The following is a 14,331-nucleotide window of genomic DNA, read 5'->3' on the forward strand; positions in this document are numbered from 1 at the left end:
GCGGCTGCACGGCCAGAGCGCTCGGCTACGGCACTCGCTGCAGACCCGGAACTTTGGCCCGAGATAACATCTCCAACTGTTTAAAGTCAGGATTATTCCCCAAACTCTCAAAGGCAGGAAAACACAAGGCAGCGCTGATAGCGTTCCAGTTTTATGTGCTGCCTCTGTATTGCGAGCTACAGGGCAGGCCCGAAAGGGAATGAATCATCAAAGCCTGAAAGAGAAGTGGGGCTGGTTACAGGACACCAGGTATGCACGGAGACTTCTTCGCCGCCCGCCCCTTCCCTAGCAATGAGCTATCGGAGTCCTCTTCGACCACAGAAGCAACAAGGATGCCAAGGGGATGCAGCTAAACAACCGCCCAGCACGAAACAAATGACCCCGTGCATCACGCTCACTACATCACCCTAACTGTTTGAGGTTTTTTCAAACATATTATCATAACAGAAAGTAAAAGAAGTTTTAAAGATTTCTCTCCTCTAAAGAACACCTGACTTCCATTAACTTGATCACCAAAGAAGTCAAAGAAATTACAGTTTTCAGTAAAACCAAAAATAGTTGAAGTGGTGATCACACCCTCCCTCTCAGAGCTACATGCAGCATCGTGCCAGCTTGGTTAGGAGCCAGCCCCTGGTATGGCCCGAGCACACACCACCACCAAACCTCAATGCTGGAGCTTTAGGTTCTGAGGTTCCAAATAGTGCTAAAGAGAGTGTACACACACAGGGAGAAAGTTTAGCTCCCCAGGGACACGGCACACCAACACTAACTGAAGCAAGTGGAGAAAATGTGGCAGGAAAGAAGAGACAGAAAATTTGAAATTCATAGATAATGGGGAGTGGAGTTAAAGAAAATTTAAACCAGCAACACTCTACAAGACATGAAATGTGACTTGCCCATACAAGAGTACTGTGAGATTTTGAAAACTATTTTTATTTCAAGCATTCTGGAAGGCCAGGATTCAGTAACAGAAAATAGAGGCATTCAGATTTCTCACTCGATAAATAGAAGTAGGAAGACAGTACTAATCCTTGAGTGACATGTTCCTGAAATCTAACTAAGTTGAGTGCTGCCACTAGTACAACACAGAGGTCTCCAGCTGTGGTTATGGCAGGTATGAACTCCCTTCCTCCTCCCCTTTACATTTTCTATAATGTTCTACTGGTAGGATAGCAGGACATTTCCAGCCAAGGAAGACACACACATGTCCATGGGAGATGCAATCAAACAGTGCAGCCAGAAAATTTCGCCAGCGGTACAACATTAATTTAGAAATACATACGTTGTTAATTGCTTTCATGTAGATGCAGTATGTGAGTAGAAATGGAGACACATCGGCAAATTCAACCATGGTGGGGCTTCAGCATGAGTTCAGTCAAGACCTGGCTCTTCAGCTGATGCATAAACACATGCAGGGAAAGGTGAGGAAGAGGAGATGAAAGAATAAATAGAGAAATATTCCAGATCTGCCAGCTGCACAAGTGGGAAATATTATTTCTGACAAGTAGACACAACCAAGTTTCCTGCTTCTCCTCAATCTTTTCTCACACCTTGATTGTTACATGAGGTGACAGTTGTCTTTTCTGTCACTCCCTCTCCCTACAAGGAAGTGTCCAGCCTTATGCATACCTCATAATTGACAGAGGTTGCTCTTTATAATTATTTATAATTTGTCTATCTCTACATACATAAATATTTCCAATACCACTAACAGAAACATCAAATCACTGATTACCAGTGCTAGTTACACATCTTCTCAGTCTACCACAAACCATACACACCCTTCCTCCAACATGTTTGAATCAGTTCTATAGTGAAATATTCTTGTTTCTGTAGTCCCAAATTCCCAAGTGAGTCTAGCTGAGAGGAAGCATAAAGCCTGGTTTCAGGAGAAAAGAATGGAAGTTGTGCACCCCTGGGTGAGTGAATAGGAACAACAAGTGAAGATTTTTGCCATTTGAGGTTGTAAAGGGACTGCAATTATGACTGAAGGTGAAGGCAGAAGTAGGCTAAGACATGTAACAAGCACCATTCCCTGCAGGTGAGCCTCACTGCCTGCTTCTGTGGCAATATCCTGGATCCTGATACAAGTAAATACTCAGTGAATACCACAGGCTGAAGCTCACACCCCATAGTGACAGATGCCTCTGGCCTCCACTCTCAATCTCCACACTTGAGGATGTACTGAGAAAGTGTAAATCCCAAATGGCTTCAGGAAATGACCTTTTGCAATACACAAAGTTATCCCAATTTTGATCATTATTACATGGACAGAGAGGTTGATACCAGGGGGCAGTGTTGGGGGGAGGTGGCCAAAGATGTAACCAAAAAATCTACAGTGGTTTCTTTCTTCCAGGTTATCCCTCACATTTAAAATCCTTGGTGGCCAACTGAAGTCCTTCCATGGTGGAATCAAAGTGAGAAGTTTCTGAAATAAAAAAAAAAAGACCGTCTGCTGAAGTTCCACAACAGCACAGGTGGCAAAAAGACTTTACAGATAATCCATCCCTTGGACTGAGAAGAATCTGTCCAATGTTTTTTAAAGTTTCTAATGCTCAGCTGTTGGTTATTTCATTTAAAAGTTAGAATGGAGAGGAAGCAGGCAATGAAAAGCAAAGGAAAAATAGAAGAATGCAAGGAGAGTGGAAAAGGAAGATAAGAACTTGGCTGTCAAAACTAGAGGCAGTAATGACCTTCCCACCTCAAAGCTGAAAAACACAGTGGACTTTTTTTCTCTACATGTCACAAATCCTATATAATGAACAGCTGTTCAACCAATACCTCCATAGTACAGCCTCATCTCAATATTTTTTGTTACAGTGTGAATTGTTTCCCCCCTGTACATGTATTTAGGACCTCACAGGCTTTCATGTTACAGAGTGGAGTTCGTGTGAGGCACCCACACAACCCAATTGTTGCTCTTTCCTGAGAGCTCCAGAAGCACTGCTGTGGGCTGCTCTTACACCCCCAGGTAATTAGACCATCTGCTTAAGTGATTTTTTGAGCAAGGTTTTCCTGGTAAGCATTGTGAAAGGCAGGTGAGGTTTTCTGGTCACAATTCTGTGCACTTTTTCATGCTTCATTTTGTTTAATATCAGGGGTTAAATGTCAGAGGACAGGTAAGTTTTTTTCACTGTTATCTGTGTATCAAAGTTGCAACTGGAAGAGGTTTGACCATGGGATGCTGTTTTCTGTGACAACACTGGAAGACTGCTTTAGCCTGCTTTGTATCCTTCAGATTAATTTTTTTTTTTTTCATTTTGACCTAAACCCAGTTTTGCCTGTCCCAGCTATACATGCTTGCTTTTTTGCCCATGTCTTGCAGATCTCATGAGCTCTAGGACAATTTGTTTCAGCTCCATAGTCCAGACCAAAAACTTTTTGGATGTCTTTGTGCATTAGATGTTTGAGCTGAACTGCCTTAATCAGAAGCATCAAAGCCAGCAAAGGGAAGTGCTGGGAATAGCACAACCAGGGAAAGGAGGAGTGATAACACAGGCTATCAAGAGACTGGTCTTGTCAAAACCACACCCTTCAGGGCTGCTGTGGAAGAAGTATACCTGCAGGGAGTTACTGACTGCTGTACTTCAAAAAGAAACATGCCAGCTTCTGCTTTGCAGTAGTCCTGCAGATAAATGCTTGAACAGACACATTTGTAGTGCACTGGCATCTGTGAGTCCTGGTCTAAGGAGAACTTCAAGGCACCAAAATAATGCTGTTTTCACATTGATGATCATTCACATGATCTCGACATTTCTCAAACTGGGAACTCTTGCTTAATCTCCAGAACAAATACTGATGTGCTGCCAATGCTGCAGTAAGGAGCTCTCACAAAAACTTGAGATTAACCCTGTGTTTTCACAGAGAAACACTGTTCAACCTCTCATTGGAATAAAAACACCCTTACACATTATGAATAGAGAAGCATGTTCATCTGGCTAACAGATTAAATTGCACTTGGCCAGTAATGCTCAGTTTGTTTTCCAATCTAAAGGGACCAATGTGATCATATTAGCTCTCCCTTGATTCCCTATGATTTTAAAATCTTTTGGTAGGAATGCCTAAATTTTCCTAGTTTTTGCTTTCCCCTCTGACATTTCAAGGAATGAAATCCATTTCAACATTTACAGTTGCTCATTTGAGCTGTTTCACAACCACTCTGGGACACCATTCTTGGCAAGTCTGCTTTAATCAGCAACTAGAAGGGAATTATTTTGTGGTGAGGCAAGACAACCTCAGCCTTCAAAGCCAGGGGCACCATCAATCAGGAAAAATCACCTGTCTCTTACAACGCGTGCATGCGGACATTGTGGGAGCACTGGAATACTCACATGGGGTCGGCATTACCCAGTATTCTGTACCTGATAGGATTTTCAATCAGTTCATGCTCACTAAGACATGCTTTTTCCTTTCCACATACTTTGTTTAATTCTTTTAACAACTTACATTTGTAAAAGCTTAAGAGTCCTCCACCTGAAGGTTAGGTTGCAGAATATATGGCCTCTGATATCAGAGCTGACTGCTGCCCAGACAGGACACCCTGCACGTCCCCTCCTCCTATCTGCAGCAGCACAACCTCATCTGCTCCCTTACCCCAGCCCTGGCACTGAGCTGGACCTTACAACAGCTTATCTAAATTCTACAGTCCAGCAGAAAAGTATTGATTTGTTTGCTGTGGGGTTAGTGAGTTAAATGATAGCCTTCGTGTCAGCCAGCAAGTGTTGGAGCTGCTATCTGGAGCAGGGCTGGGAGGAAGGGCACTTCACACTTTGGGCAGCAGTTACCCATTGCATCAGTCTGATCTGAGATGACAGATCCCAACTCCAGAGTAGCCTAAACCTATCTGACCTCTGGCATCTCATCCTCTCCCTCCAAAAGCCTTCAGGACTTTCCCTGACTCATTTCAGATCTGAACTAAAACAAAGCAAAACAAACCCCCCCAGCATAAGTCTCCAGCTGTATCACCCCATTCCAGCATAGATCTCAATGACCAAGCTCTGCAGAGATAGTGCAAGGCCTTTTTATAAGCCAAACACTAATGGGGCAGTGGCAAAATGTGCGTTTTCTTCGTGGCGAAGTCTGCATTGCTCTAATTCTGTATCCCACAGAACTAACACAAGCTGACACAGTAGATCATTAGACTGCAACACAACCCAACAAACTGGGATTTCTTGGCAGCAGGCAGTGGCTGGGTCACAAACACACAGGGCTCTGGGTCATTTCTGCTGTGCTCGTGACAAACAGGAGAGGAAGACTGAAACAAGTTTGGGAGTAGCAGAGCAGACAGACAAAGGGAGTAAATCTGATGGGAAAAACACAGTTTGTTGGATTCTGCAGCCAGATGAAGGTACAGAAAATAAAGCAGAATAATCTGCTAGCATGTGTCTTTCCTTTCTTGAAGCACAAAAGGAAAAATAAAAAGTTTCATATTTCACAATTTTCTCCCAGAAATATAACAAGGGTCTTCACACCTGTTTCTTTAGTACATAAACATTTAATCAATAACCTGGACATTTCAGGATAAGATTTTAGGATACAAACCCCATAGACATCCAGTCAGGACCATAAGTCAAAATCCTGCTTGTAGAATGCTCATATTTGCAATATTTTAAATAAGCAGCTTCTAAAAATTGGTAGCAGGTGTAGGCCTAAGTATTTTGTGAAAATATTTTTTATTTGCTTACCCAATATTGTAGTATTTGGTTATGTAAGAGGAAAATACTGCTACCAGATGTTCTTGATGCAATTAATGATCTGTGCTGAGAACACCCTGTGAGACCCGTGTTCTCTGCCCACATGGCTCATAGAGATCTTCCTACCACGGTAGCTGGTACCAGCTAATCGGCCTGCAATGTCATTTTTGTCATCAGTGACATATAATCAAATCAAACCCCATTCAAGAGGTTTTAATTCCAACCCAAACTATTCAACTACTTCCCCTGTGATATGAACATCCACTGTGAAAACTTCCATGTTTGTAACAGTTCCAACCCAGTGCGCATCCACCTCTTTGACTCCTGCTCCAGCCATCGACTGGAGGCATGATCAGGTCAGGCACAGGGCACCAGGTGACAAAGAGCAGACCCCATGAGGATGATGTTCTAGCAGTCCTATGATGTCCGGATGGGAACAATTTAAGCCCCAGGATATGGAATCTTTTTCTGGCTCAGTTTGCTTGTGGTGCAAGTTATTCTATTACTACATAACTCAGTTGATTTGTTTAAAAACTACAGATTAATCCATTTTCCATTTTGGAAAGAACAACTGACAGCAAATGATAGAGAAGTTAAGCTATCATTTTCCTGCTGGGACCCATAATCCTTCCTTCTTATCTCAATCTTCCCAGAATATCTCTCATAAACAAACCAAAGAAAATTTGCCACGTTACCAAAGGGTTCAAAAATTCACAAGACAAGCAAGAACACGATAGCACACTTTGTCACACCAAATGAAAATATTAATGAAAACTTAACGCTTCAATATATGGAGTCTTACTGCGACCTCCTGCTATACTGTTTCTCTACTGAAAAGCAGAACTGCCACTTTCTCATAAGTTGGTGAAATACTGGTTTATTACTCATGGAGTTCTTTTCATAATTAGACCTTTAATGGAGCCAGCATTACTGTCCATGCTGAAAAGACAAGGAAAGTAAGATTGTGATGACTCACAACAGATTGCCACAGCAACAAAATGGGAATAAATTTCAGCTCTTAGGCATCCTATGCTGCTGCTTTCACTTCACCATGCATGTTTTAGATTTCGGAGGAAAAAAATAAAATCATATGGCTTTAATAACAAAACACTACCTTCTCTTTTCCCCATTCAGGCTTGAAAGAAACAAAATCTGAACAACCTTCAACCCTAACTCAATTAAATCCCAATTGTAAATTGGGGGATACTAAATGCTCCTTAAAATTATAACAAACAATATTCTTTAGATATTTGGTCAAATATAAAAAGATATTGGGTCAAATATAATTAAAGAGCGCAACATTCACAAGTTGACTGATTACCTGTTTGTTCATACAGCATTTAAGAGAGTGAGTCATGACTGATGAAATGTAGCACCCAGACAGCCAGTGCAGGTTATGATGTTCTCCTCTGCCACATCTTGACACAACTCCATGACTGACAGTGTTTCAGAAGAGTCTTGATTCTCTTGGTGATTTTTATTTAGATCTTCAAGATTAATAATATCATCTAAAAAATAAAGAAATTACAAACTGCAGCCAAACACACCTGAAATTACCTTACACAGTCTATCATTTCTGTTATGTCAGGATAGAGTATTTCTAGAAAAGCTTTTATTTTATCAGAATCCTCTTGATTTTTGCTCCTAAATGGCCTATAAAATAAATGAAAATTTTTCAGGTTTGTCTCTCATAGGGGGTGGGAAGTGAGAGACAACACCCATGCATGTGTCTATTCCCACTCGTACACTGCCTCTCCAAAAGCAGCCTTTCTTCTAAAACAGAGAAACTTCTCTCCCATTTTAGACAGCAAATTCTACCAGCTTTCAGGGAACTACTGTTGTGTATTTTTAGACTCATTACAGAACCTGCATTAATATGGAAATCATGGAAAAAGACAATGAGCAACCTTATCCCATAACCTCCACACTGCAGGAATTAATAAGTGCAGAAGTCCAGAGCTTCACATGAACCCTGATACCTCTTGCTGCTCAGGTGTGTGACCTCAAGTGCAGTTTGACAGTGGCTGAAAATGAGCCACACAGCAATGGTGTTGCCAGCAGGACCAGGGCAGTGACTCTCTCTCTCCCTGTACTCAGCACTGATGAGGCCACACCTCAAGTTCTGGGTTCAGTTTTGGGCCCCTCACTATAAAAAGACACTGGGGTGCTGGAGCGTGTCCAGAGAAGGGCAAGGGAGCTGGGGAAGGGTCTGGCGCACAAGTGTGATGAGAAGCAGCTGGGGGGTGTCCACTTGGAGAAAAGGAGTCTCTGGGGGGCACTTATTGCTCTCTACAACTGCCTGAAAGGAGGGTGTAGCCAGGTAGGGGTCAGTCTTTTTTCCCAGGTAACAAATGACAAGACAAGAGGAAATAGCCTCAAGTTGCACTGAGGAGGTTTAGATTGGATATTAGGAAAAATTCTTCACTGAAAGGGTGGCTGGACTGCCCAGGAAGTAGTGAAATCATCATCTTCAAAAGTGTTCAAAAAGCAGGTAGAGGTGGCACTGAGGGACATGGTTTAGTGGTGGACTTAGGCAGTGCTGGGTTAATGGTTGGACTCAATGATCTTATAGGTTTTTCCCAACCTAAATAATTCCATTATTCTATTATTATGCTGCCAACTTTTCGTGATAATGAAGCTTAATTAACTTGAAGATACTCAAACTTTCAGGGCAGTAAAGTCTCAAGAAAGACTATGTCATGCTAAACACCATTTTGATCTAGAATGGATAAACTTGAGCTAATTACTGGAATATTTCCATGTGGGAAACTTCATAAGGCAATTTCAGCACTTAGATGAGGAAAAGTGATGATAGCAACCATAGCTCTGTGGACCATGGACACAATCAACGGCTGCACAAATTCATTTATCACGTCATCATGCTTTTGCACAAAAAGTAGTGTTATCACCCATTGGTAATGAAAAACCCTTTGATAAGAAGAATTTTATACAGTTTTTGTATCACAGAATAGACTTACCAGTCAAGCCATCTCCATTCTGCAATCCGTTTGTTTTCTGTTTTTCCTAAAATAGATAACAATAGTCCAGCAAAAAGAAAGTGTGTGACAAGAGATGCTACTTTGGGCAAGAACAAAGTCCATGCTCTATTTTATAATTACTAGTTCATTGTAATCAGGATTTTCCTGATTTCCACTACTACACAAAGGAAAAAAAAAATGTAAGATAACACTTTCCATCTAGAAAAAGAGAATTAATTTGCCCACGGTCACGCAGAATAACTTCTCTGCTGCAGTTCTAGCAGAGATGATGGAGGATGAGATTTGCTCAGCTAATGAGAGTAAACTATAAGAAGGAAAACATCTGAATGATGGTAGCTTGTACTTAATGAACATAGGTCAGGTCAAGACAGAGGTATCAAAGTTTTTTCACCCTTTTTTAACTGCTTTACACACACTTCTGAAGTTGATCGTTCAAAATCTGAATCCTACCATGCCAATGAGCTGGTTTTAAAAATATTCAGAGGAGGACAGAAAACATCTGTCTCCTTATTGTGGATATTAAAGCAAATTTACTAACAAAAACCTGAAGAATTCCCCTTTGCACCTGAAATATTGGAAAGCCTTCCAAAATCCCCTACAATTCATACCTCCACAGAGGTCTTCCACAGTAAATAGATCATCTTTGAAACTTTCCAGTCAAGGGGAACTATATAATCATCTGGTAACAAGGATTCTGCAGAAGAAAATATTTTTTGCAGTTAAGTGTTCAGATCTCTCCACAGCTAAAATACAGAATCTAAGGCCAGTGCACAACAGGGAAGGAGATTTGGGTTTGGTTTCTTTATTTAGACAAAGGCTTTCCTACCATACTTTCGTTTCCCCCATATACTCATCTAAAAATAGGCACACAAAATAGACTGAAAAACAAAGTTTTCAGCCAATAAATTAAAATAAATGGAACTTAAATAACAACATTTAGATTTCAAAATGTTCCATTATAAGAATTTGTGCACTATCAGTAGAGAAGTTGCTTCCTAAAATGTTTTAATTCTAACATTGCTTAAGAAGCTGAAAAGAGGTTCTTTATAGGAAAACCGTCTGAAATATATTCTCATACACTTATATGAGAATCATACAAGCAAGACAGGCAATTAAATCTTTCATTTATAAACAACTACAGACATTTGTTTACCAAAAATTTCCCCTCCAAAATAACTTCAGATAAAGATTGACTGCAATTCCAAGTGTTGCAAAATAATACAACTCAAATGTGTGCATTAAGTTGCCTGTCAACGTACTGTATGCTACAGAAAAAAAGCAGGATAATTCTTGGAATTGTAGGATAATAATAATAAAGGAGAACATGGCCAGCCAGGCACAATTCTGATGGGAAAACACCAGCAGTCAGCAATCACAAGCTGGCACAGCTTCAGAGAGATATCAGGTTGGGTTTGTATTTCTTAAAGGTTATTTCCAAATGAAATTAACCTAAACTCCAGAGAAAGTCACCTGTTACTGACTCAGAGAAGAAGGACATTTGGTTCACTAACCTACTGAGTGTTTCTGAATGCCTGGTTATTCTTTTTCTTTCTTGGAAGATGCCTGTTTTCAAGTTACGGCAAACTCCCTCTAAGATTATGAAATTTAAGATCACTAATACAAAGATTCACCAAGTTTGGAGAAGAAAATTGGTTTATATTTAATAGTGGAGGACATAACAGTACTTCCATGCTTAACTTCAGCTCTATATGGCAAGTTCTTTAGTGTGTGGTGCCAGATATAGGTAAAGCAGCACTACAGGTGGTTTAGGGACCAAGCCAAGTAATGCTTCCTATGATTTGCATCACTGTTCCGGCAGGTGGCATTGCCATCAACTTTTAAAAGATAACAAAGACTCCTGAAGCCAGTTTGAGCAGATAAACAGACATAAGCTGTTGTCTGTTAGATTAAAATTCTCATATGAAAATTCATGCTTAACTTTAAATTCTACTGAAACAAACAAACATAAAGGTATATTGAAAAGCTGGTCTTGGTTTTTTAATCCTGTTTGTTGGCAAAATGAGAGTTACAGTTTCTCCACTAAATTTGGAGAAGCTGAGAAACATTATGCACAGGGAATATGGCTCTTTCAGCAGGTGTTCTAGGCTGACTTCCAAGCAAAACTCTGTCGTTGTCACTGGTTACAGCTTTCTGGGATTACATTAGCCTGGAGTATACTGGGAGTATATGATGGTTGGCACACTCAAATCCTTTGAGAACTGATCATCTTTTAACTGCTAACTTAAAATTATTAAACGGAAAGTATAAAAGTAAGACATCTGCAGCTCTGGAAGGCAAGTATACAACACTGGGACACTTACTAATCAGGCACATTTAAAAAGAAGACACTATCAGAAAACATCTTGTCATTCTGATATTCAATTTCAAACTAAATTAGATCTTAGGAAAGATTTTCAACAGCATCTAAGCCACATAAGAGTGTATGGAAACTTTACTAAAAAATAAAATGTTACTATCTAGAATATAAAACAAAATATGCAGCCTTTATATAAGAGCACACATTTTGAACCACATTTTCATTTAGTTCCACAATCATCACAGTAAAGTCTTACACAGTAGGATGTATTAAAACATCATTTAGTCCTGTAATCAACACAGCAAAGTCTTACTAGGATATATCAAAATTTCAGCACGTGTTTCACGTTTGGATTTAACCTTGGTCAACTTTTGTTACTAAAAAGACTGCAAATACAAGGCCAAACCAAAAGCTCCTTTGACAGAAACTGGGGATTTTAGATAAAAACTACAAACTATCACCAAAACAGCAGTGATTTGTTTCAACAGCACTGATATTTAACTAATAACTGCAATAAAAATTAGTTTTTAACCATAGTATTTTCATTTGGTTTTTTTGTTTGGAGGGAGTTGTGGGGATACCTCTTTGGTTTTTGTTTGTGGTTTTGAGGGGGTTGTGGGTTTCTTCATTTTATATAGGAGTAGTAAGAAAAGCATTATACCCAGTGGAAGACCTGGAGAACCAAAGAGCTGCACAAGTTGAAAAGCAAATCCTAATGATAAGGGAAGTCCCAGAAAACTACATTTCATATCTGCATCTTGATAATCTTCAAGTTGTGATGCCTTTGCTGGCTCAGAGTCATCAGCTCCATTTGCATTTTCACTGCAGCTTGCCAATTTATAAGAATCTTCTAGATATTCAGAAACAACTTTAACAGAAGACAAAATATCTGGTTGACCATTTGTAACCTCTGAAGAAATGTGTTCACCCTTGTCCACTTTCTTATAAACTACCTGTTTTGGCTGAAGAGTTGTAGCTTGCTCCTCCTTTGTTTTGGAATCTGCAGAAACCCTGAAGGTGCATTTTGATGTAGGAGAACATTGTCCTGAATCAATGCAAGAAACATCATGTAACAGAGCATCTGCATCCAGAGTGGGTAAGGAATATTCCTGCAACGCATGGTCCTGTTCATGTGCTCCTCTACAGTTCTTGCTTAGAAGGTGGTTTTGCCTCACTTCCAAAACATTATTTTGAGAAATATCTTCTTTTATTGGGACATCCTTCCCTCCCTCTGTATGGCCAAAGATCTGTCTTGGTAGGTTAAACTTTGGTGCTAAGTTGACAATTCTCCTGTATCTCTTCTTCTTCAATGTAATTGGTGTAGCATCATTTATTGGCACATTTACTTCACTTGAATCCTGCATGAAGGTAGCCCCAGCTTCCACTGGGGAATCAAAGTGCACTTCACCAGTTGAAGATGCAGAGAAACTATTGCTTGTTACATTGCCAACTTCCTCAGTTTCTGTTTCATGACTGCTTTCCTTTACCAATCCCTCATTTGACTGATAGCAGTTTAGCTCTGCTGAATTGTTTGTGTGAATCTGTTCAGGTTTCATCACTTTTTGAGATCTTTGTTCACTTACAAATTTATCCTCAGAGCAAGGAGAGAGAGAAACCTGAGAATTGAAGCCCATTTGTGACTCTTCAGTAGATAAATTAATTGAAAAAAAAGCCCAGGCATTTGAGCTAGTGTCTTCTGCTTTTAATGGACATTTGCCCTCTGTGTTATCAGGCACATTATTAATTACATTTGAATTGGAACACTGAGAGATTTCTTTTTCTTCACTGTTTAAACTTACCAGATTGCCTTCCAAGTCAGGTTCGCATGTAATTTGACATGATCCCAGTTTGTTTTCTGTGCTTAACAATGACATATTATAATCCTCAGAAATGCCTTCTATTTCCTGGATGGATTTTTTATCATTGCTTATTGTTAGGAAACTGCAGAGATTGTCTTGGTGCCTTTGCTTTGCTTCCTCATTGTCTAATGCATTTTTGGTTAGGTTTTCAGTACAAAAATGTTTTACATCTTTTAAAAGCAAACTGTCACTTTCTACAGGCAATTCATTTTTCTGTGCACTATTTGACATCACTGAGACCTCAGGCACAGTGACCAGAAAACTCTCTCTTGAATCCCCTGCAGCTTTTTTTAGGCTTTCATCAGTGCTCGTAGGCTGCTCTTCAGAAACTGTTACTGGATCCTCTGGGCCTTTGCTGAAGGTACACAATGATTTTTTGTTTTCTTCTTCCAAGTCATCCTCTTCACTTTCTGATCCCTCATGGTCATCTGGAATTGGACAATGAGCTACTCCACATGATATTTTCTTCGTAATTTCTGTACAATTACTTTTCATTGTTTTATTTCTTTTTCTCTTTTTCTTCTGCTTTGCTTTTGTTAACAGGTATCCAGGGTTCTTGCTTGAAATTGTTTCCCTGTGTGAAAACAAAGAAGATCAAATGTAAAACCCCAAACAAATAAAAAAAACACACCTCCACTAAATTAGAGCAATAATGTGTTCATGAGGATCAATTTGAAGAATAGGTACTTTATGCTATTATGAGGATCAAACACAGACTATCTGCTTTTTTCAATAGATAAAATCTCAGATAACACCTTCTATTGAGTAAACAAATGCTTAATCAAGACAATTGAGGACAATATTTAACATTTAAATCCGCTTAAGTAAACCCAGCTGCCATCTCAATAACTTCACTTTACAAAAAGTATCCCAAATCATTGTTAGACCAAACATGTTTCTGGATGTCTTTCTAGCATGATGTTTGAATAACAGATCTTGAAGAGCAGGTGCTATTCTGGTATTTCATTGAATGCCATGTAGAGCAAAAAGGTACTTAAGTAGAAGACAATGTCATCCATTAAGATCAAATACTCAAATTCAAAACATACTAACCAAAATCCAAATTAAATGTAAAGTTACAGTGACTATAGCAATTGTGATATTTACTGTTCAGTATATTAAGTGCTGACTCATACATATTTGGAAGAAATATTTCCTACTTTATTACCAACAAAATAATACGCTGTGGAAAAAATTAAGATGCTGTACAAAAAATAGCATGTTTATTTACAGTTAATTTTGTAGCTCTTTTCAGAATGTCTTATTTATTATGTCTGAATTTCTCATCAAATTTAACAGAAAGCAGCCCTGACTTCACTGAAATCTTGGCAGTGGCCCATCAGCCAGCTAACCCTGAAATGAAAACTTGTAAGAAAAACCCAGTTCAGGATTACATCCAGGAACCTACTATCTCCCTTTACAATTCTTCAGAGATGAGATTTTCAGGGCTAAGTTTGGTTGAT

The 14,331-nt window shown here is 39.5% G+C and overlaps 1 protein-coding gene across 1 annotated transcript in view; it reads right to left on the bottom strand.

Annotated features, from left to right (window-relative positions):
* Positions 1–917: 917 nt before the first annotated feature.
* LOC136357676 (NEDD4-binding protein 2-like 2) overlaps positions 918–14,331 on the bottom strand; it is a 40,431-nt gene continuing 27,017 nt past the window's right edge. The window contains exons 8-12 of the mRNA XM_066313151.1: positions 11,671–13,442; positions 9,301–9,386; positions 8,672–8,717; positions 7,015–7,201; positions 918–2,428 (exon numbers count right to left, since the gene is read on the bottom strand). Of these exons, the coding sequence (XP_066169248.1) occupies positions 7,047–7,201; positions 8,672–8,717; positions 9,301–9,386; positions 11,671–13,442 (2,059 nt within the window). The 3' untranslated portion in view covers positions 918–2,428; positions 7,015–7,046. The remainder of the gene's footprint in view (positions 2,429–7,014; positions 7,202–8,671; positions 8,718–9,300; positions 9,387–11,670; positions 13,443–14,331) is intronic.

Source organism: Sylvia atricapilla, chromosome 2 (genome assembly GCF_009819655.1).
Source record: "Sylvia atricapilla isolate bSylAtr1 chromosome 2, bSylAtr1.pri, whole genome shotgun sequence".
In the NCBI taxonomy this organism is placed as follows: Eukaryota; Metazoa; Chordata; class Aves; order Passeriformes; family Sylviidae; genus Sylvia; species Sylvia atricapilla.